This window comes from Anopheles merus, unplaced genomic scaffold (assembly GCF_017562075.2).
Source record: "Anopheles merus strain MAF unplaced genomic scaffold, AmerM5.1 LNR4000131, whole genome shotgun sequence".
Lineage (NCBI taxonomy): Eukaryota > Metazoa > Arthropoda > Insecta > Diptera > Culicidae > Anopheles > Anopheles merus.
In genome coordinates, this window is record NW_024427711.1 from 53,019 (window position 1) to 73,485 (window position 20,467).

Consider the following 20,467-nt stretch of genomic DNA (forward strand, 5'->3'; position numbering starts at 1 on the left):
AAAACTTAAAATATGTATTGTGTGTTAATTTGAAGATTTTTGAATTGAAATTGCATAAGTAAAACAATATTCATTGCCGAAAATGCCTAAAGTGACTGCAATTTAACGCAATTATGGTTTGAAGTTAATGAATGTAAATAAAATTTTTAATAATATTTTAGTTTACGAAGCATTATGCAGGATTGCGCCCTAGAAAAGATGAATCTCACCACTTGAGTTTTCTATAAGAGCAAAAATTTGCAAATTTACCATATTCTCAAGAGAGCGTTAACAAGTGTCAAGCAAGAGCTTCCCGCCAAATACTTTGTGCCAGATTTGCTAGCAGGATGGTATAAAGATGTAGAAATTAACTCAACCTCCAAAATCTAGGATGTTAACTGAATGCCATATATTTTCTTGGGATACTTCTTTTGCGATACTGGCTAAGCGATGCTCCGCGAGCGATGTTTCCGTTTTAATTTTTACAATTGGTGATTGTTCTCCAGCTTTCGTTATCATACAAATGTTTCCCGGTTATTATCCAGGACAAACACCCTGCGATCTCATGAACATCCGCCCTCTACGTTACGCTAGCGTTACACGTAACGCCTGTTTAGCGCAAACCCAAGCAGCATTTTTTTAACGCCTGGTTTTACCATCGTAGATAAGCAAATTGATAGATTATTAATCATGTCTTAATATTGATTATTTGTATGCAATAATGAGAAAAGACCTATTTTGAACAAAAATAAAAAGCTTTTTTAAAGATATGACTCATTGAGAATTTATGATAATGAAAAGTTATAACACTATTATTATCTTAATATTTTTTGCATCAATGCGAGTTAAAACAACTTCAAGAAATACTTTTATAGCAATCAATAAACTTAGAAATGTTATCACAAAAAACTAATTTTTTATTTGCCAATCTTTTGGTAAAACTAGAATTTTGAAAATTATTAAAGGATTTATTAAACTCGATGCGCGCCATTTCAAAAGAGCCCTCGCATCCATAGCAACCGGCATTCAAAATCACCATAAACGTTATCTAAATAGGCTTTAAATTAATTGCACATATTTAATTTCTTTGGATATACTTTATATAATTTATATTTTTTACTTTGGCAACGTTACAACAATTATAAGCTTAGAGGCTTTTAAGACCTTTAAACTGTAAGACTTTTTTGCTTGAATTATAGTGCATGAATGAAAACATTTATTCTTTTTTTAACTTGTAATTAAACTATTTAATCTCACTGGTATCGATCTATCCCAAAGCAAATTATTGTTATTTTATTCGAAATGTTAAATATTTCTTATTTAACTTATGCACAGCGATCGGTCGCGTGGATGACCAACCCTCTATGAAATGCAGCTTGGGAATTTTAAAAGGCAAGTAACGTTTCTCCTTTGCAACGTAAAGGGCTGAGCCTTACTTTTACCAATTATTAAGATGGCGTTACGACTGGTTGTAGGGATTTTGATCCCCACTAGATGGCGTTATTGAATGTGGAGTTGCACATGCGTTAGGGACATTTCAATTTATTGTATTTTATTGGCATTCCTACATTGCAAATGAAAATATTGTTTAAAAAAATACTATAAAATGCCAGAAATATTCACATGGTTATTTAAATGAAGGGTGAAGGGAAACATTATTGAGGATGTTTATTTATATGAATGTTCCTAATCTTTGGTCCAACTTTTTTAAAGCCATTTCCAACGTCCCCAATAAATTTGCCAAGTAAAACTTTTGAGAGAACCTAGCCTTATCTGAACACACAACATTTTTCGACCAACACTTTTAACATTTTCCCGTGGTTAACGATAAATCAGGTAAACGTGTCCTTTAGCGTTTCCAGAAAAAAGGTCAACACACAGGTATCACTGCTTGCATTTGCTATGGTAAAACCAACCCTCTTGACAAAGCTACCTGGAAAGATTAACACATCGCTTATGATATGCTGCATTTTACATAATTCGCAGGGTTAGAGAATTGAAAACAGTAAATGATGCTTTTTGTGCCCAAAGGAGGCACATTTTTTCATTTACATTTTGTGCACACTTTCAAGCACCGTTCTATATTAGAAAATGTTCTTACTTCTGGTTGTCCCATATCAGCATAAATCGAATAAAATGTCTTTGGCAAAGTTATTTGTCGCCCTGAAAAGGACGGTTTTGGGTTTGAGATGAAGGAAGCTTTGTTACACAGTTTAAGCCTTCTTTTCGGTCTTCTTGGGCAGCAGCACGGCCTGAATGTTGGGCAGCACACCACCCTGAGCGATGGTTACTCCGGACAGCAGCTTGTTCAACTCCTCGTCGTTGCGGATGGCCAGCTGCAGATGACGCGGGATGATGCGCGTCTTCTTGTTGTCACGGGCAGCGTTTCCGGCCAACTCAAGCACTTCAGCGGCCAAGTACTCCATGACGGCTGCCAGATACACGGGCGCTCCGGCACCGACGCGCTCGGCATAGTTACCCTTGCGCAGGAGACGATGAATACGGCCAACGGGGAACTGAAGACCGGCACGGTTGGAGCGGGACTTTGCCTTTCCCTTTACCTTTCCTCCCTTTCCACGGCCAGACATGGTTAGATTTGATTGGGGAACGTTTGTAAGGGATCACGAACAACACGGTGTTCTCTTTGAGAAGGGTCTTTTTATAATGGAGCAATTTTGACTCGACCGATGCTTATATAGCAGCTTATTCGAGCTGCGCGATACTCGTTTGGAATTTTTCGAGCTGCACGATACGTATCCTCTCTCACGGCCCGTTATAAGCGATCGGAGAGCTTGGAATTTTTCTAGAACGCAATCACCCGTTGAATCGAACACATCGTGTCCCAGTGTTGAGTGTATTTTTCCGTCGAAATGGCACCCAAAACCAGTGGAAAAGCTGCGAAGAAGTCTGGCAAAGCCCAGAAAAATATTTCCAAGTCCGACAAGAAAAAGAAGCGCAAGACCCGCAAGGAAAGCTACGCTATTTACATCTACAAAGTGTTGAAGCAAGTCCACCCGGATACTGGCATCTCTTCGAAGGCCATGAGCATCATGAACAGTTTCGTCAACGATATCTTCGAACGCATTGCTGCTGAGGCGTCCCGCTTGGCGCACTACAACAAACGTTCGACGATCACGTCCCGCGAAATCCAAACCGCTGTTCGTCTGCTGCTGCCTGGTGAGCTTGCCAAGCACGCCGTCTCCGAAGGAACGAAGGCTGTCACAAAGTACACCAGCTCGAAGTAAGCCACTGAAATGATTGGCTTCTTTTCATGAACGTCTCTTTAATCGGTCCTTTTCAGGACCACAAACCGCATTCAAACAAAGAATTATCCTTCGTTTCATCTTCACCAGCGAATTAGCGCTGTAATTTCAGGGTGTCCGTCTTCGTCAACGTTATTGTTCAGTTTGTTGCGTTTGCCTGTAATGTAGTTTGTTTGCGAACTATGTCTTCCACATCATCGGAAACAATGATGCTGTGATTGACATTAAAGTTCTGCGTTGTTCATTGTAAATATTAATGTTAAATAGAACCTTAACACGTTTACAAAAAACATTAAAAAAAAGTCCGCACTGGTTGGAAGCGTTTTGCGAGGTGAAATTGTACATGGAGTTTCGTGTATCATGAATTACGAATAGAAGTCGTTTCGCTCGTGGTATGAGAATCATTTTTTTAATTTAAATTTTCCTCGCGCATACGAGGATAATTTATCGACAAAGCAACCAATTGCAGCTTATGTGTCGTGAGTTAAATGTTGTAATAGATTTGTTCGATTTTAATGTTGCTTTATAAGTATTGAAGGATCGCTTTCGTACGCGTTTTCTTTTTCGTGCCTATGAGTCACAGTTAAGCTGGTTGTGTCGAAAATTTGTTGTAAAATATAAAGCCATACTATTCTTTCGCGGTTTGTTGTAAGCTGCGATGTTGGGAATATAGTCATAGGTAATATAAGTGGTAATATAGTATTGGTTAATATTGTCAAAATCCTTAGCTGCCTTATTAAAAAGCGAAACTTTGTCAAGAAAAAGTTAAACTACCTCCCATAACGATGATTGTTTGAAACGAATATTCCCCCTTTTCATCACTATCTCGTTATTACTAAACGACATACGCGTTAGCTTGCCTTCACATGTACCATTTCGTAATAGCAATCGAAAGAAAATTCTTGATATGTTCAACAGTATTGGTGGTCCTGAAAAGGACCGTTTTGAGAAGGAAATGCCCCGTTTACACAGGGACCGCTTCCGGATGCATGGACGATTTAGGCACGCTCTCCGCGGATGCGACGGGCCAGCTGGATGTCCTTGGGCATGATGGTGACGCGCTTGGCGTGGATGGCGCACAGATTCGTGTCTTCGAACAGACCAACCAGGTACGCCTCGCTGGCTTCCTGCAGCGCCATCACGGCTGAGCTCTGGAAGCGGAGATCAGTCTTGAAGTCCTGAGCGATCTCACGCACCAAGCGCTGGAAGGGCAGCTTGCGGATGAGCAGCTCGGTCGACTTCTGGTAGCGACGGATTTCTCGGAGGGCCACCGTTCCCGGACGGTAACGATGCGGCTTCTTCACTCCTCCGGTGGCCGGGGCACTTTTACGAGCAGCCTTGGTGGCCAGCTGCTTGCGAGGAGCCTTACCTCCAGTCGATTTACGAGCGGTTTGCTTGGTACGAGCCATTTCACTTCGGGAGCGTAGGTTTCGTTGAGCACTGAGCGAACTTGTTTCTTTAACAAAAGTTGAACGTTGAATGATGAAACTGCTCGAACAACAGCTCTATTTATGCGCTTGTCAACCCTCATTTTCTCTCATCTTAAGAGCAAGAGGGAATGCGTGGATGAAAAAGTATAAATAGGGACGTTGAGCTCGAAAACGCTCATTCGTGATCGTCAATTTAAAGTGTGAACATCGTGAACGTACAATCCTGTGCTCATCATGACTGGAAGAGGAAAGGGAGGAAAAGGCCTGGGTAAAGGAGGAGCCAAGCGTCACCGAAAAGTGCTGCGGGATAACATCCAGGGCATTACCAAGCCCGCCATCCGCCGTTTGGCTCGGCGCGGAGGAGTGAAACGTATCTCCGGCCTCATCTACGAGGAAACCCGTGGCGTCCTGAAAGTGTTTCTGGAGAATGTGATCCGTGATGCGGTCACTTACACTGAACACGCCAAGCGCAAGACCGTCACCGCTATGGATGTGGTGTATGCTCTGAAGCGTCAGGGCCGTACTCTGTACGGTTTTGGAGGTTAAATTCAACGTGTTCTAACAAACCTCCAAATAGAGTCTAAAATCAAACGGTCCTTTTCAGGACCACAATACATTACTCAAGAGCTGTGTCTTTCGCAACATGCGACAATTCTTATTTGGGAAAAAAAAATTCTATGATATATTACTCGCATAACAAGCACTCACACTGCTGTATATGCAGTGCATTTATATGAAATGGCGTTTTGTAAATGTGCTTTTTTAACTTATACGTATGCGTTTGAATCGTACTTAAAAACGACGATTGAAGCGTTACTCAAAAGAAATAATTTTTATTTATTTATTTATATAGTGATTAATTTTATATTTTCTAATAAAAATCATTTTCTTTTTCAGGGCAAACCTTTCATCCTCTTGAAGCAATAATCGCCGCGTGGAACATACCGTTTTTTTGCATCAACTCAAATTTGACTTACACATGCGCATCATTCATTGATACTTTGGATAATTCATCAAAAGAAGGAAAACGGATGAAAAAAACAACACTCTTCACATGAGGTTTGTGAATTTATTATACAGCAACCGCTAACAGCGTCAATGCTGCCTTTGAATCCGTAAATCACTCAATGCTAATTTCAAAACTATCAAGCTACGGAGTTAATAGCGCGCTCGTTCATTTGCTCTCGTATTATTTAAGTGATAAGCATATTACTGTGATTATTTCCTCCTCTCTATCTGCACCATTCGCCAACCCGTCCAGGGTTCCACAATGCAGCATTCTCGGCCCTTTTCTCTTTAACATTTTCATAAATGATGTTATTCACGTTATGCCGGATTGCGAAGAATTGTTTTATGCAGGTGATATGAAAATGTTCCTACCGGTATCAGATCAAACCAATTCTTTAACTCTTCAAATCTGTTTAACTCGATTTAACGCGTTGTGTTATTCCAATTGTATGCGTCTCAACATATCAAAATGTTCTGTTACATCCTTCACAAGGAAATGATTTCCCATTATTTGCGAATATAAAATTGATGATAGATCAAAGCCGCGTAAAAATGTGATTCATGATTTAGGCGCTCATTTAGATAGCAGACTAACGTTATAGAACCACTATGAAGCAACACTTTCAAATGCTTTCCGTTTGTTAGGATTCATTTTGCGTGTTGAGAAAGACTCCAACGATCCATTCAGTAAAAAAGCTGTGTATTGTGCAATTGTCCGTCCTACATTAGAATTTGCTAGTATTATTTGGACACCGACACAGCTACATTTAAAATATAGGCTAGAATCGGTTCAACGCAAGCTTACTCGTTCATTGTTTTATCGTCTCCCGACGTCTCGTAATTCTGTTTGTCCCTCTTACCGTACAAGGTGCCTGTTATTTGGAATAGAACCTCTGCAACATAGAAGAAAGAAGTGCTTATTTTTGTACAAACTTGTTAGCGGATCTTTCGAAGGCCCGTCATTGTTAATAAATAGAACTTTCAGGTCTCAATAAGAATGTTAAGAACCAAAATTTTATTCAACATATAATTAAGATGGACTAATGTTGGATATAACGATCTTTTATAATAATTAACGGTATTTTTTACATAGCTAAGTGAGACGCATCCACAGTTTATGGTAAGTTGTTTATTAATGTGGTTAATTGACAGTTAAACTAATTATGCCTTTCGATGCGTTTTTGTTAGCACTGTTCTATAGCATTAATTATAGAAACGAGAATGTTATTCATGCTGATGTGAGCTTGAAAACTTTCGGAATAGATAAAAATAATAATAACAAAAAGCTTCTTTTCAACAAATTCGTGCTTTCGTTTCTTAATATTCTATTTCTTTTCTTATTTTTGATCACAATAACACCATTTCCGCGCACACACAAAACATTGCCTCAACTCAAAACCTTAAAACAGTTTCCATCATCAGACTTTGAAAAACTTAAAATATGTATTGTGTGTTAATTTGAAGATTTTTGAATTGAAATTGCATAAGTAAAACAATATTCATTGCCGAAAATGCCTAAAGTGACTGCAATTTAACGCAATTATGGTTTGAAGTTAATGAATGTAAATAAAATTTTTTAATAATATTTTAGTTTACGAAGCATTATGCAGGATTGCGCCCTAGAAAAGATGAATCTCACCACTTGAGTTTTCTATAAGAGCAAAAATTTGCAAATTCACCTTATTCTCCAGAGAGCGTTAACAAGTGTCAAGCAAGAGCTTCCCGCCAAATACTTTGTGCCAGATTTGCTAGCAGGATGGTATAAAGATGTAGAAATTAACTCAACCTCCAAAATCTAGGATGTTAACTGAATGCCATATATTTTCTTGGGATACTTCTTTTGCGATACTGGCTAAGCGATGCTCCGCGAGCGATGTTTCCGTTTTAATTTTTACAATTGGTGATTGTTCTCCAGCTTTCGTTATCATACAAATGTTTCCCGGTTATTATCCAGGACAAACACCCTGCGATCTCATGAACATCCGCCCTCTACGTTACGCTAGCGTTACACGTAACGCCTGTTTAGCGCAAACCCAAGCAGCATTTTTTTAACGCCTGGTTTTACCATCGTAGATAAGCAAATTGATAGATTATTAATCATGTCTTAATATTGATTATTTGTATGCAATAATGAGAAAAGACCTATTTTGAACAAAAATAAAAAGCTTTTTTAAAGATATGACTCATTGAGAATTTATGATAATGAAAAGTTATAACACTATTATTATCTTAATATTTTTTGCATCAATGCGAGTTAAAACAACTTCAAGAAATACTTTTATAGCAATCAATAAACTTAGAAATGTTATCACAAAAAACTAATTTTTTATTTGCCAATCTTTTGGTAAAACTAGAATTTTGAAAATTATTAAAGGATTTATTAAACTCGATGCGCGCCATTTCAAAAGAGCCCTCGCATCCATAGCAACCGGCATTCAAAATCACCATAAACGTTATCTAAATAGGCTTTAAATTAATTGCACATATTTAATTTCTTTGGATATACTTTATATAATTTATATTTTTTACTTTGGCAACGTTACAACAATTATAAGCTTAGAGGCTTTTAAGACCTTTAAACTGTAAGACTTTTTTGCTTGAACTATAGTGCATGAATGAAAACACTTATTCTTTTTTTAACTTGTAATTAAACTATTTAATCTCACTGATATCGATTTATCCCAAAGCAAATTATTGTTATTTTATTCGAAATGTTAAATATTTCTTATTTAACTTATGCACACCGATCGGTCGCGTGGATGACCAACCCTCTATGAAATGCAGCTTGGGAATTTTAAAAGACAAGTAACGTTTCTCCTTTGTAACGTCAAGGGCTGAGCCTTACTTTTACCAATTATTAAGATGGCGTTACGACTGGTTGCAGGGACTTTGATCACCACTAGATGGCATTATTGAATGTGGAGTTGCACATGCGTTAGGGACATTTCAATTTATTGTATTTTATTGGCATTCCTACATTGCAAATGAAAATATTGTTTAAAAATATACTATAAAATGCCAGAAATATTCACATGGTTATTTAAATGAAGGGTGAAGGGAAACATTATAGAGGATGTTTATTTATATGAATGTTCCTAATCTTTGGTCCAACTTTTTTAAAGCCATTTCCAACGTCCCCAATAAATTTGCCAAGTAAAACTTTTGAGAGAACCTAGCCTTATCTGAACACACAACATTTTTCGACCAACACTTTTAACATTTTCCCGTGGTTAACGATAAATCAGGTAAACGTGTCCTTTAGCGTTTCCAGAAAAAAGGTCAACACACAGGTATCACTGCTTGCATTTGCTATGGTAAAACCAACCCGCTTTACCAAGCTACCTGGAAAATTTTACACATCGCTTCTGATATGCTGCATTTTACATAATTCGCAGGGTTAGAGAATTGAAAACAGTAAATGATGCTTTTTGTGCCCAAAGGAGGCACATTTTTTCATTTACATTTTGTGCACACTTTCAAGCACCGTTCTATATTAGAAAATGTTCTTACTTCTGGTTGTCCCATATCAGCATAAATCGAATAAAATGTCTTTGGCAAAGTTATTTGTCGCCCTGAAAAGGACGGTTTTGGGTTTGAGATGAAGGAAGCTTTGTTACACAGTTTAAGCCTTCTTTTCGGTCTTCTTGGGCAGCAGCACGGCCTGAATGTTGGGCAGCACACCACCCTGAGCGATGGTTACTCCGGACAGCAGCTTGTTCAACTCCTCGTCGTTGCGGATGGCCAGCTGCAGATGACGCGGGATGATGCGCGTCTTCTTGTTGTCACGGGCAGCGTTTCCGGCCAACTCAAGCACTTCAGCGGCCAAGTACTCCATGACGGCTGCCAGATACACGGGCGCTCCGGCACCGACGCGCTCGGCATAGTTACCCTTGCGCAGGAGACGATGAATACGGCCAACGGGGAACTGAAGACCGGCACGGTTGGAGCGGGACTTTGCCTTTCCCTTTACCTTTCCTCCCTTTCCACGGCCAGACATGGTTAGATTTTATTGGGGAACGTTTGTAAGGGATCACGAACAACACGGTGTTCTCTTTGAGAAGGGTCTTTTTATAATGGAGCAATTTTGACTCGACCGATGCTTATATAGCAGCTTATTCGAGCTGCGCGATACTCGTTTGGAATTTTTCGAGCTGCACGATACGTATCCTCTCTCACGGCCCGTTATAAGCGATCGGAGAGCTTGGAATTTGTCTAGAACGCAATCACCCGTTGAATCGAACACATCGTGTCCCAGTGTTGAGTGAATTTTTCCGTCGAAATGGCACCCAAAACCAGTGGAAAAGCTGCGAAGAAGTCTGGCAAAGCCCAGAAAAATATTTCCAAGTCCGACAAGAAAAAGAAGCGCAAGACCCGCAAGGAAAGCTACGCTATTTACATCTACAAAGTGTTGAAGCAAGTCCACCCGGATACTGGCATCTCTTCGAAGGCCATGAGCATCATGAACAGTTTCGTCAACGATATCTTCGAACGCATTGCTGCTGAGGCGTCCCGCTTGGCGCACTACAACAAACGTTCGACGATCACGTCCCGCGAAATCCAAACCGCTGTTCGTCTGCTGCTGCCTGGTGAGCTTGCCAAGCACGCCGTCTCCGAAGGAACGAAGGCTGTCACAAAGTACACCAGCTCGAAGTAAGCCACTGAAATGATTGGCTTCTTTTCATGAACATCTCTCAAATCGGTCCTTTTCAGGACCACAAACCGCATTCAAGCAAAGAATTATCCTTCATTTCATCCGCAATGGTTGGAAGCGTTTTCCGAAGTGGAATTGTAAATGGAGTTTCGTGTATCATAATTTATGAGTAGAAGTCGTTTCGCTCGTTGTATGAAAATCATTTTTTTAATTTAAGTTTTCCTCGCGCGTACGAGGATAATTTATCGACAAAGCAACCAATTGCAGCTTATATGTCGTGAGTTAAATGTTGTAATAGATTTGTTCGATTTTAATGTTGCTTTATAAGTATTGAAGGATCGTTTTGGTACGCGTTTTCATTTTCGTGCCTATGAGTCACAGTTAAGCTGGTTGTGTCGAACATTTGTTGTAAAATATAATGTCATACTATTCGTTCGTGGTTTGTTGTAAGCTGCGATGTTGGTAATATACTCATAGGTAATATAGATGGTAATATAGTATTGGTTAACATAATCAAAGCTTTAAATGCTTTGAAAACAACAAAACTTTGTCAAGAAAAAGTTAAACTACCTCCCATAACGATGATTGTTTGAAACGAATATTCCACCTTTTCATCATTATCTCGTAAAAACAAAACGACATACGTGTTAGCTTGCCTTCACATGTACCATTTCATAATAGTAATCGAAAGATAATTCTTGATATGTTCAACAGTATTGGTGGTCCTGAAAAGGACCGTTTTGAGAAGGAAATGCCCCGTTTAGACAGGGACCGCTTCCGGATGCATGGACGATTTAGGCACGCTCTCCGCGGATGCGACGGGCCAGCTGGATGTCCTTGGGCATGATGGTGACGCGCTTGGCGTGGATGGCGCACAGATTCGTGTCTTCGAACAGACCAACCAGGTACGCCTCGCTGGCTTCCTGCAGCGCCATCACGGCTGAGCTCTGGAAGCGGAGATCAGTCTTGAAGTCCTGGGCGATCTCACGCACCAAGCGCTGGAAGGGCAGCTTGCGGATGAGCAGCTCGGTCGACTTCTGGTAGCGACGGATTTCTCGGAGGGCCACCGTTCCCGGACGGTAACGATGCGGCTTCTTCACTCCTCCGGTGGCCGGGGCACTTTTACGAGCAGCCTTGGTGGCCAGCTGCTTGCGAGGAGCCTTACCTCCAGTCGATTTACGAGCGGTTTGCTTGGTACGAGCCATTTCACTTCGGGAGCGTAGGTTTCGTTGGGCACGGAGCGAACTTGTTTCTTTAACAAAAGTTGAACGTTGAATGATGAAACTGCTCGAACAACAGCTCTATTTATGCGCTTGTCAACCCTCATTTTCTCTCATCTTAAGAGCAAGAGGGAATGCGTGGATGAAAAAGTATAAATAGGGACGTTGAGCTCGAAAACGCTCATTCGTGATCGTCAATTTAAAGTGTGAACATCGTGAACGTGCAATCCTGTGCTCATCATGACTGGAAGAGGAAAGGGAGGAAAAGGTCTGGGTAAAGGAGGAGCCAAGCGTCACCGAAAAGTGCTGCGGGATAACATCCAGGGCATTACCAAGCCCGCCATCCGCCGTTTGGCTCGGCGCGGAGGAGTGAAACGTATCTCCGGCCTCATCTACGAGGAAACCCGTGGCGTGCTGAAAGTGTTTCTGGAGAATGTGATCCGTGATGCGGTCACTTACACTGAACACGCCAAGCGTAAAACCGTCACCGCTATGGATGTGGTGTATGCTCTGAAGCGTCAGGGCCGTACTCTGTACGGTTTCGGAGGTTAAATTCAACGTGCTCTAACAAACCTCCAAATGGAGTCTCAAATCAAACGGTCCTTTTCAGGACCACAATACATTACTCAAGAGCTGTGTCTTTCGCAACATGCGACAATTCTTATTTGAGAAAAAAAATTCTATGATATATTACTCGCATAACAAGCACTCACACTGCTGTATATGCAGTGCATTTATATGAAATGGCGTTTTGTAAATGTGCTTTTTTAACTTATACGTATGCGTTTGAATCGTACATAAAAACGACGATTGAAGCGTTTGTTAAAAGAAATAATTTTTATTTATTTAAAGATTGATTAATATTATATTTTCTAATAAAAATCATTTTCTTTTTCAGGGCAAACCTTTCATCCTCTTGAAGCAATAATCGCCGCGTGGAACATACCGTTTTTTTGCATCAACTCAAATTTGACTTACACATGCGCATCATTCATTGATACTTTGGATAATTCATCAAAAGAAGGAAAACGGGTGAAAAAAACAACACTGTTCACATGAGGTTTGTGAATTTATTATACAGCAACCGCTAACAGCGTCAATGCTGCCTTTGAATCCGTAAATCACTCAATGCTAATTTCAAAACTATCAAGCTACGGAGTTAATAGCGCGCTCGTTCATTTGCTCTCGTATTATTTAAGTGATAAGCATATTACTGTGATTATTTCCTCCTCTCTATCTGAACCATTCGCCAACCCGTCCAGGGTTCCACAATGCAGCATTCTCGGCCCTTTTCTCTTTAACATTTTCATAAATGATGTTATTCACGTTATGCCGGATTGCGAAGAATTGTTTTATGCAGGTGATATGAAAATGTTCCTACCGGTATCAGATCAAACCAATTCTTTAACTCTTCAAATCTGTTTAATTCGATTTAACGCGTTGTGTTATTCCAATTGTATGCGTCTCAACATATCAAAATGTTCTGTTACATCCTTCACAAGGAAATGATTTCCCATTATTTGCGAATATAAAATTGATGATAGATCAAAGCCGCGTAAAAATGTGATTCATGATTTAGGCGCTCATTTAGATAGCAGACTAACGTTATAGAACCACTATGAAGCAACACTTTCAAATGCTTTCCGTTTGTTAGGATTCATTTTGCGTGTTGAGAAAGACTCCAACGATCCATTCAGTAAAAAAGCTGTGTATTGTGCAATTGTCCGTCCTACATTAGAATTTGCTAGTATTATTTGGACACCGACACAGCTACATTTAAAATATAGGCTAGAATCGGTTCAACGCAAGCTTACTCGTTCATTGTTTTATCGTCTCCCGACGTCTCGTAATTCTGTTTGTCCCTCTTACCGTACAAGGTGCCTGTTATTTGGAATAGAACCTCTGCAACATAGAAGAAAGAAGTGCTTATTTTTGTACAAACTTGTTAGCGGATCTTTCGAAGGCCCGTCATTGTTAATAAATAGAACTTTCAGGTCTCAATAAGAATGTTAAGAACCAAAATTTTATTCAACATATAATTAAGATGGACTAATGTTGGATATAACGATCTTTTATAATAATTAACGGTATTTTTTACATAGCTAAGTGAGACGCATCCACAGTTTATGGTAAGTTGTTTATTAATGTGGTTAATTGACAGTTAAACTAATTATGCCTTTCGATGCGTTTTTGTTAGCACTGTTCTATAGCATTAATTATAGAAACGAGAATGTTATTCATGCTGATGTGAGCTTGAAAACTTTCGGAATAGATAAAAATAATAATAACAAAAAGCTTCTTTTCAACAAATTCGTGCTTTCGTTTCTTAATATTCTATTTCTTTTCTTATTTTTGATCACAATAACACCATTTCCGCGCACACACAAAACATTGCCTCAACTCAAAACCTTAAAACAGTTTCCATCATCAGACTTTGAAAAACTTAAAATATGTATTGTGTGTTAATTTGAAGATTTTTGAATTGAAATTGCATAAGTAAAACAATATTCATTGCCGAAAATGCCTAAAGTGACTGCAATTTAACGCAATTATGGTTTGAAGTTAATGAATGTAAATAAAATTTTTTAATAATATTTTAGTTTACGAAGCATTATGCAGGATTGCGCCCTAGAAAAGATGAATCTCACCACTTGAGTTTTCTATAAGAGCAAAAATTTGCAAATTCACCTTATTCTCCAGAGAGCGTTAACAAGTGTCAAGCAAGAGCTTCCCGCCAAATACTTTGTGCCAGATTTGCTAGCAGGATGGTATAAAGATGTAGAAATTAACTCAACCTCCAAAATCTAGGATGTTAACTGAATGCCATATATTTTCTTGGGATACTTCTTTTGCGATACTGGCTAAGCGATGCTCCGCGAGCGATGTTTCCGTTTTAATTTTTACAATTGGTGATTGTTCTCCAGCTTTCGTTATCATACAAATGTTTCCCGGTTATTATCCAGGACAAACACCCTGCGATCTCATGAACATCCGCCCTCTACGTTACGCTAGCGTTACACGTAACGCCTGTTTAGCGCAAACCCAAGCAGCATTTTTTTAACGCCTGGTTTTACCATCGTAGATAAGCAAATTGATAGATTATTAATCATGTCTTAATATTGATTATTTGTATGCAATAATGAGAAAAGACCTATTTTGAACAAAAATAAAAAGCTTTTTTAAAGATATGACTCATTGAGAATTTATGATAATGAAAAGTTATAACACTATTATTATCTTAATATTTTTTGCATCAATGCGAGTTAAAACAACTTCAAGAAATACTTTTATAGCAATCAATAAACTTAGAAATGTTATCACAAAAAACTAATTTTTTATTTGCCAATCTTTTGGTAAAACTAGAATTTTGAAAATTATTAAAGGATTTATTAAACTCGATGCGCGCCATTTCAAAAGAGCCCTCGCATCCATAGCAACCGGCATTCAAAATCACCATAAACGTTATCTAAATAGGCTTTAAATTAATTGCACATATTTAATTTCTTTGGATATACTTTATATAATTTATATTTTTTACTTTGGCAACGTTACAACAATTATAAGCTTAGAGGCTTTTAAGACCTTTAAACTGTAAGACTTTTTTGCTTGAACTATAGTGCATGAATGAAAACACTTATTCTTTTTTTAACTTGTAATTAAACTATTTAATCTCACTGATATCGATTTATCCCAAAGCAAATTATTGTTATTTTATTCGAAATGTTAAATATTTCTTATTTAACTTATGCACACCGATCGGTCGCGTGGATGACCAACCCTCTATGAAATGCAGCTTGGGAATTTTAAAAGACAAGTAACGTTTCTCCTTTGTAACGTCAAGGGCTGAGCCTTACTTTTACCAATTATTAAGATGGCGTTACGACTGGTTGCAGGGACTTTGATCACCACTAGATGGCATTATTGAATGTGGAGTTGCACATGCGTTAGGGACATTTCAATTTATTGTATTTTATTGGCATTCCTACATTGCAAATGAAAATATTGTTTAAAAATATACTATAAAATGCCAGAAATATTCACATGGTTATTTAAATGAAGGGTGAAGGGAAACATTATAGAGGATGTTTATTTATATGAATGTTCCTAATCTTTGGTCCAACTTTTTTAAAGCCATTTCCAACGTCCCCAATAAATTTGCCAAGTAAAACTTTTGAGAGAACCTAGCCTTATCTGAACACACAACATTTTTCGACCAACACTTTTAACATTTTCCCGTGGTTAACGATAAATCAGGTAAACGTGTCCTTTAGCGTTTCCAGAAAAAAGGTCAATACACAGGTATCACTGCTTGCATTTGCTATGGTAAAACCCGCTTTACCAAGCTACCTGGAAAATTTTACACATCGCTTCTGATATGCTGCATTTTACATAATTCGCAGGGTTAGAGAATTGAAAACAGTAAATGATGCTTTTTGTGCCCAAAGGAGGCACATTTTTTCATTTACATTTTGTGCACACTTTCAAGCACCGTTCTATATTAGAAAATGTTCTTACTTCTGGTTGTCCCATATCAGCATAAATCGAATAAAATGTCTTTGGCAAAGTTATTTGTCGCCCTGAAAAGGACGGTTTTGGGTTTGAGATGAAGGAAGCTTTGTTACACAGTTTAAGCCTTCTTTTCGGTCTTCTTGGGCAGCAGCACGGCCTGAATGTTGGGCAGCACACCACCCTGAGCGATGGTTACTCCGGACAGCAGCTTGTTCAACTCCTCGTCGTTGCGGATGGCCAGCTGCAGATGACGCGGGATGATGCGCGTCTTCTTGTTGTCACGGGCAGCGTTTCCGGCCAACTCAAGCACTTCAGCGGCTAAGTACTCCATGACGGCTGCCAGATACACGGGCGCTCCGGCACCGACGCGCTCGGCATAGTTACCCTTGCGCAGGAGACGATGAATACGGCCAACGGGGAACTGAAGACCGGCACGGTTGGAGCGGGACTTTGCCTTTCCCTTTACCTTTCCTCCCTTTCCACGGCCAGACATGGTTAGATTTGATTGGGGAACGTTTGTAAGGGATCACGAACAACACGGTGTTCTCTTTGAGAAGGGTCTTTTTATAATGGAGCAATTTTGACTCGACCGATGCTTATATAGCAGCTTATTCGAGCTGCGCGATACTCGTTTGGAATTTTTCGAGCTGCACGATACGTATCCTCTCTCACGGCCCGTTATAAGCGATCGGAGAGCTTGGAATTTGTCTAGAACGCAATCACCCGTTGAATCGAACACATCGTGTCCCAGTGTTGAGTGAATTTTTCCGTCGAAATGGCACCCAAAACCAGTGGAAAAGCTGCGAAGAAGTCTGGCAAAGCCCAGAAAAATATTTCCAAGTCCGACAAGAAAAAGAAGCGCAAGACCCGCAAGGAAAGCTACGCTATTTACATCTACAAAGTGTTGAAGCAAGTCCACCCGGATACTGGCATCTCTTCGAAGGCCATGAGCATCATGAACAGTTTCGTCAACGATATCTTCGAACGCATTGCTGCTGAGGCGTCCCGCTTGGCGCACTACAACAAACGTTCGACGATCACGTCCCGCGAAATCCAAACCGCTGTTCGTCTGCTGCTGCCTGGTGAGCTTGCCAAGCACGCCGTCTCCGAAGGAACGAAGGCTGTCACAAAGTACACCAGCTCGAAGTAAGCCACTGAAATGATTGGCTTCTTTTCATGAACATCTCTCAAATCGGTCCTTTTCAGGACCACAAACCGCATTCAAGCAAAGAATTATCCTTCATTTCATCCGCAATGGTTGGAAGCGTTTTCCGAAGTGGAATTGTAAATGGAGTTTCGTGTATCATAATTTATGAGTAGAAGTCGTTTCGCTCGTTGTATGAAAATCATTTTTTTAATTTAAGTTTTCCTCGCGCGTACGAGGATAATTTATCGACAAAGCAACCAATTGCAGCTTATATGTCGTGAGTTAAATGTTGTAATAGATTTGTTCGATTTTAATGTTGCTTTATAAGTATTGAAGGATCGTTTTGGTACGCGTTTTCATTTTCGTGCCTATGAGTCACAGTTAAGCTGGTTGTGTCGAACATTTGTTGTAAAATATAATGTCATACTATTCGTTCGTGGTTTGTTGTAAGCTGCGATGTTGGTAATATACTCATAGGTAATATAGATGGTAATATAGTATTGGTTAACATAATCAAAGCTTTAAATGCTTTGAAAACAACAAAACTTTGTCAAGAAAAAGTTAAACTACCTCCCATAACGATGATTGTTTGAAACGAATATTCCACCTTTTCATCATTATCTCGTAAAAACAAAACGACATACGTGTTAGCTTGCCTTCACATGTACCATTTCATAAAAGTAATCGAAAGATAATTCTTGATATGTTCAACAGTATTGGTGGTCCTGAAAAGGACCGTTTTGAGAAGGAAATGCCCCGTTTAGACAGGGACCGCTTCCGGATGCATGGACGATTTAGGCACGCTCTCCGCGGATGCGACGGGCCAGCTGGATGTCCTTGGGCATGATGGTGACGCGCTTGGCGTGGATGGCGCACAGATTCGTGTCTTCGAACAGACCAACCAGGTACGCCTCGCTGGCTTCCTGCAGCGCCATCACGGCTGAGCTCTGGAAGCGGAGATCAGTCTTGAAGTCCTGGGCGATCTCACGCACCAAGCGCTGGAAGGGCAGCTTGCGGATGAGCAGCTCGGTCGACTTCTGGTAGCGACGGATTTCTCGGAGGGCCACCGTTCCCGGACGGTAACGATGCGGCTTCTTCACTCCTCCGGTGGCCGGGGCACTTTTACGAGCAGCCTTGGTGGCCAGCTGCTTGCGAGGAGCCTTACCTCCAGTCGATTTACGAGCGGTTTGCTTGGTACGAGCCATTTCACTTCGGGAGCGTAGGTTTCGTTGGGCACGGAGCGAACTTGTTTCTTTAACAAAAGTTGAACGTTGAATGATGAAACTGCTCGAACAACAGCTCTATTTATGCGCTTGTCAACCCTCATTTTCTCTCATCTTAAGAGCAAGAGGGAATGCGTGGATGAAAAAGTATAAATAGGGACGTTGAGCTCGAAAACGCTCATTCGTGATCGTCAATTTAAAGTGTGAACATCGTGAACGTGCAATCCTGTGCTCATCATGACTGGAAGAGGAAAGGGAGGAAAAGGTCTGGGTAAAGGAGGAGCCAAGCGTCACCGAAAAGTGCTGCGGGATAACATCCAGGGCATTACCAAGCCCGCCATCCGCCGTTTGGCTCGGCGCGGAGGAGTGAAACGTATCTCCGGCCTCATCTACGAGGAAACCCGTGGCGTGCTGAAAGTGTTTCTGGAGAATGTGATCCGTGATGCGGTCACTTACACTGAACACGCCAAGCGTAAAACCGTCACCGCTATGGATGTGGTGTATGCTCTGAAGCGTCAGGGCCGTACTCTGTACGGTTTCGGAGGTTAAATTCAACGTGCTCTAACAAACCTCCAAATGGAGTCTCAAATCAAACGGTCCTTTTCAGGACCACAATACATTACTCAAGAGCTATGTCTTTCGCAACATGCGACAATTATATTTGAGAAAAAAAAATCTATGATGGCTTCGAATGGCGTGCGTTTAACATATTACTCGCATAACTGCTGTATATGCAGTGCATTTATATGAAATGGCGTTTTGTAAATGTGCTTTTTTAACTTATACGTATGCGTTTGAATCGTACATAAAAACGACGATTGAAGCGTTTGTTAAAAGAAATAATTTTTATTTATTTATTTAAAGATTGATTAATATTATATTTTCTAATAAAAATCATTTTCTTTTTCAGGGCAAACCTTTCATCCTCTTGAAGCAATAATCGCCGCGTGGAACATACCGTTTTTTTGCATCAACTCAAATTTGACTTACACATGCGCATCATTCATTGATACTTGGATAATTCATCAAAAGAAGGAAAACGGGTGAAAAAAACAACACTGTTCACATGAGGTTTGTGAATTTATTATACAGCAACCGCTAACAGCGTCAATGCTGCCTTTGAATCCGTAAATCACTCAATGCTAATTTCAAAACTATCAAGCTACGGAGTTAATAGCACGCTCGTTCATTTGCTCTCGTATTATTTAAGTGATAAGCATATTACTGTGATTATTTCCTCCTCTCTATCTGCACCATTCGCCAACCCGTCCAGGGTTCCACAATGCAGCATTCTCGGCCCTTTTCTCTTTAACATTTTCATAAATGATGTTATTCACGTTATGCCGGATTGCGAAGAATTGTTTTATGCAGGTGATATGAAAATGTTCCTACCGGTATCAGATCAAACCAATTCTTTAACTCTTCAAATCTGTTTAATTCGATTTAACGCGTTGTGTTATTCCAATTGTATGCGTCTCAACATATCAAAATGTTCTGTTACATCCTTCACAAGGAAATGATTTCCCATTATTTGCGAATATAAAATTGATGATAGATCAAAGCCGCGTAAAATGTGATTCATGATTTAGGCGCTCATTTAGATAGCAGACTAACGTTATAGAACCACTATGAAGCAATACTTTCAAAAGCTTTCCGTTTGTTAGGATTCATTTTGCGTGTTGAGAAAGACTCCAACGATCCATTCAGTAGAAAAGCTGTGTATTGTGCAATTGTCCATCCTACTTTAGAATTTGCTAGTATTATTTGGACACCGACACAGCTACATTTAAAATATAGGCTAGAATCGGTTCAACGCAAGCTTACTCGTTCATTGTTTTATCGTCTCCCGACGTCTCGTAATTCTGTTTGTCCCTCTTACCGTACAAGGTGCCTGTTATTTAGAATAGAGCCTCTGCAACATAGAAGCAAGAAGTGCTTATTTATATACAAACTTGTTAGCGGATCTTTCGAAGGCCCGTTATTTTTAATAAATAGAACTTTCAGGCCCCAATAAGAATGTTAAGAACCAGGACCAAA

General features: G+C 39.8%; 11 protein-coding genes across 11 annotated transcripts; 6 read left to right on the forward strand and 5 right to left on the reverse strand.

The window, feature by feature from the left end:
• Positions 1 to 1,214: 1,214 nt before the first annotated feature.
• Positions 1,215 to 2,632, reverse strand: LOC121601630 (histone H2A). The gene has a single exon (XM_041930446.1). It carries the CDS (start codon positions 2,565 to 2,567, stop codon positions 2,193 to 2,195), a length of 375 nt encoding a protein of 124 aa, XP_041786380.1. The 5' UTR covers positions 2,568 to 2,632; the 3' UTR covers positions 1,215 to 2,192.
• Positions 2,633 to 2,797: 165 nt separating this feature from the next.
• Positions 2,798 to 3,794, forward strand: LOC121601634 (histone H2B). The gene has a single exon (XM_041930451.1). The coding sequence runs from the start codon at positions 2,850 to 2,852 to the stop codon at positions 3,222 to 3,224; it is 375 nt and encodes a 124-aa protein (XP_041786385.1). The 5' UTR covers positions 2,798 to 2,849; the 3' UTR covers positions 3,225 to 3,794.
• Positions 3,795 to 4,190: 396 nt separating this feature from the next.
• On the reverse strand, positions 4,191 to 4,705 carry LOC121601629 (histone H3). Its single transcript, XM_041930445.1, has one exon. The coding sequence runs from the start codon at positions 4,649 to 4,651 to the stop codon at positions 4,241 to 4,243; it is 411 nt and encodes a 136-aa protein (XP_041786379.1). The 5' UTR covers positions 4,652 to 4,705; the 3' UTR covers positions 4,191 to 4,240.
• A 119-nt stretch (positions 4,706 to 4,824) lies between these two features.
• Positions 4,825 to 5,252, forward strand: LOC121601635 (histone H4). The gene has a single exon (XM_041930452.1). It carries the CDS (start codon positions 4,907 to 4,909, stop codon positions 5,216 to 5,218), a length of 312 nt encoding a protein of 103 aa, XP_041786386.1. The 5' UTR covers positions 4,825 to 4,906; the 3' UTR covers positions 5,219 to 5,252.
• A 4,050-nt stretch (positions 5,253 to 9,302) lies between these two features.
• On the reverse strand, positions 9,303 to 9,677 carry LOC121601638 (histone H2A). The gene has a single exon (XM_041930455.1). It carries the CDS (start codon positions 9,675 to 9,677, stop codon positions 9,303 to 9,305), a length of 375 nt encoding a protein of 124 aa, XP_041786389.1.
• Positions 9,678 to 9,869: 192 nt separating this feature from the next.
• Positions 9,870 to 10,421, forward strand: LOC121601632 (histone H2B). Its single transcript, XM_041930448.1, has one exon. The coding sequence runs from the start codon at positions 9,960 to 9,962 to the stop codon at positions 10,332 to 10,334; it is 375 nt and encodes a 124-aa protein (XP_041786382.1). The 5' UTR covers positions 9,870 to 9,959; the 3' UTR covers positions 10,335 to 10,421.
• A 426-nt stretch (positions 10,422 to 10,847) lies between these two features.
• Positions 10,848 to 18,466, reverse strand: LOC121601639. The gene is made up of 4 exons (XM_041930456.1): positions 18,008 to 18,466; positions 16,185 to 16,535; positions 11,889 to 12,082; positions 10,848 to 11,615 (listed from the first exon to the last, which is right to left on the reverse strand). The coding sequence occupies exons 1-4, from the start codon at positions 18,410 to 18,412 to the stop codon at positions 11,126 to 11,128; spliced, it is 1,440 nt and encodes a 479-aa protein (XP_041786390.1). The 5' UTR covers positions 18,413 to 18,466; the 3' UTR covers positions 10,848 to 11,125.
• LOC121601636 (histone H4) lies at positions 11,750 to 12,169 on the forward strand. The gene has a single exon (XM_041930453.1). The coding sequence runs from the start codon at positions 11,792 to 11,794 to the stop codon at positions 12,101 to 12,103; it is 312 nt and encodes a 103-aa protein (XP_041786387.1). The 5' UTR covers positions 11,750 to 11,791; the 3' UTR covers positions 12,104 to 12,169.
• On the reverse strand, positions 15,216 to 16,618 carry LOC121601631 (histone H2A). Its single transcript, XM_041930447.1, has one exon. The coding sequence runs from the start codon at positions 16,551 to 16,553 to the stop codon at positions 16,179 to 16,181; it is 375 nt and encodes a 124-aa protein (XP_041786381.1). The 5' UTR covers positions 16,554 to 16,618; the 3' UTR covers positions 15,216 to 16,178.
• LOC121601633 (histone H2B) lies at positions 16,746 to 17,297 on the forward strand. The gene has a single exon (XM_041930450.1). It carries the CDS (start codon positions 16,836 to 16,838, stop codon positions 17,208 to 17,210), a length of 375 nt encoding a protein of 124 aa, XP_041786384.1. The 5' UTR covers positions 16,746 to 16,835; the 3' UTR covers positions 17,211 to 17,297.
• A 159-nt stretch (positions 18,467 to 18,625) lies between the features above and the next one.
• On the forward strand, positions 18,626 to 19,045 carry LOC121601637 (histone H4). The gene has a single exon (XM_041930454.1). The coding sequence runs from the start codon at positions 18,668 to 18,670 to the stop codon at positions 18,977 to 18,979; it is 312 nt and encodes a 103-aa protein (XP_041786388.1). The 5' UTR covers positions 18,626 to 18,667; the 3' UTR covers positions 18,980 to 19,045.
• Positions 19,046 to 20,467: the final 1,422 nt, after the last annotated feature.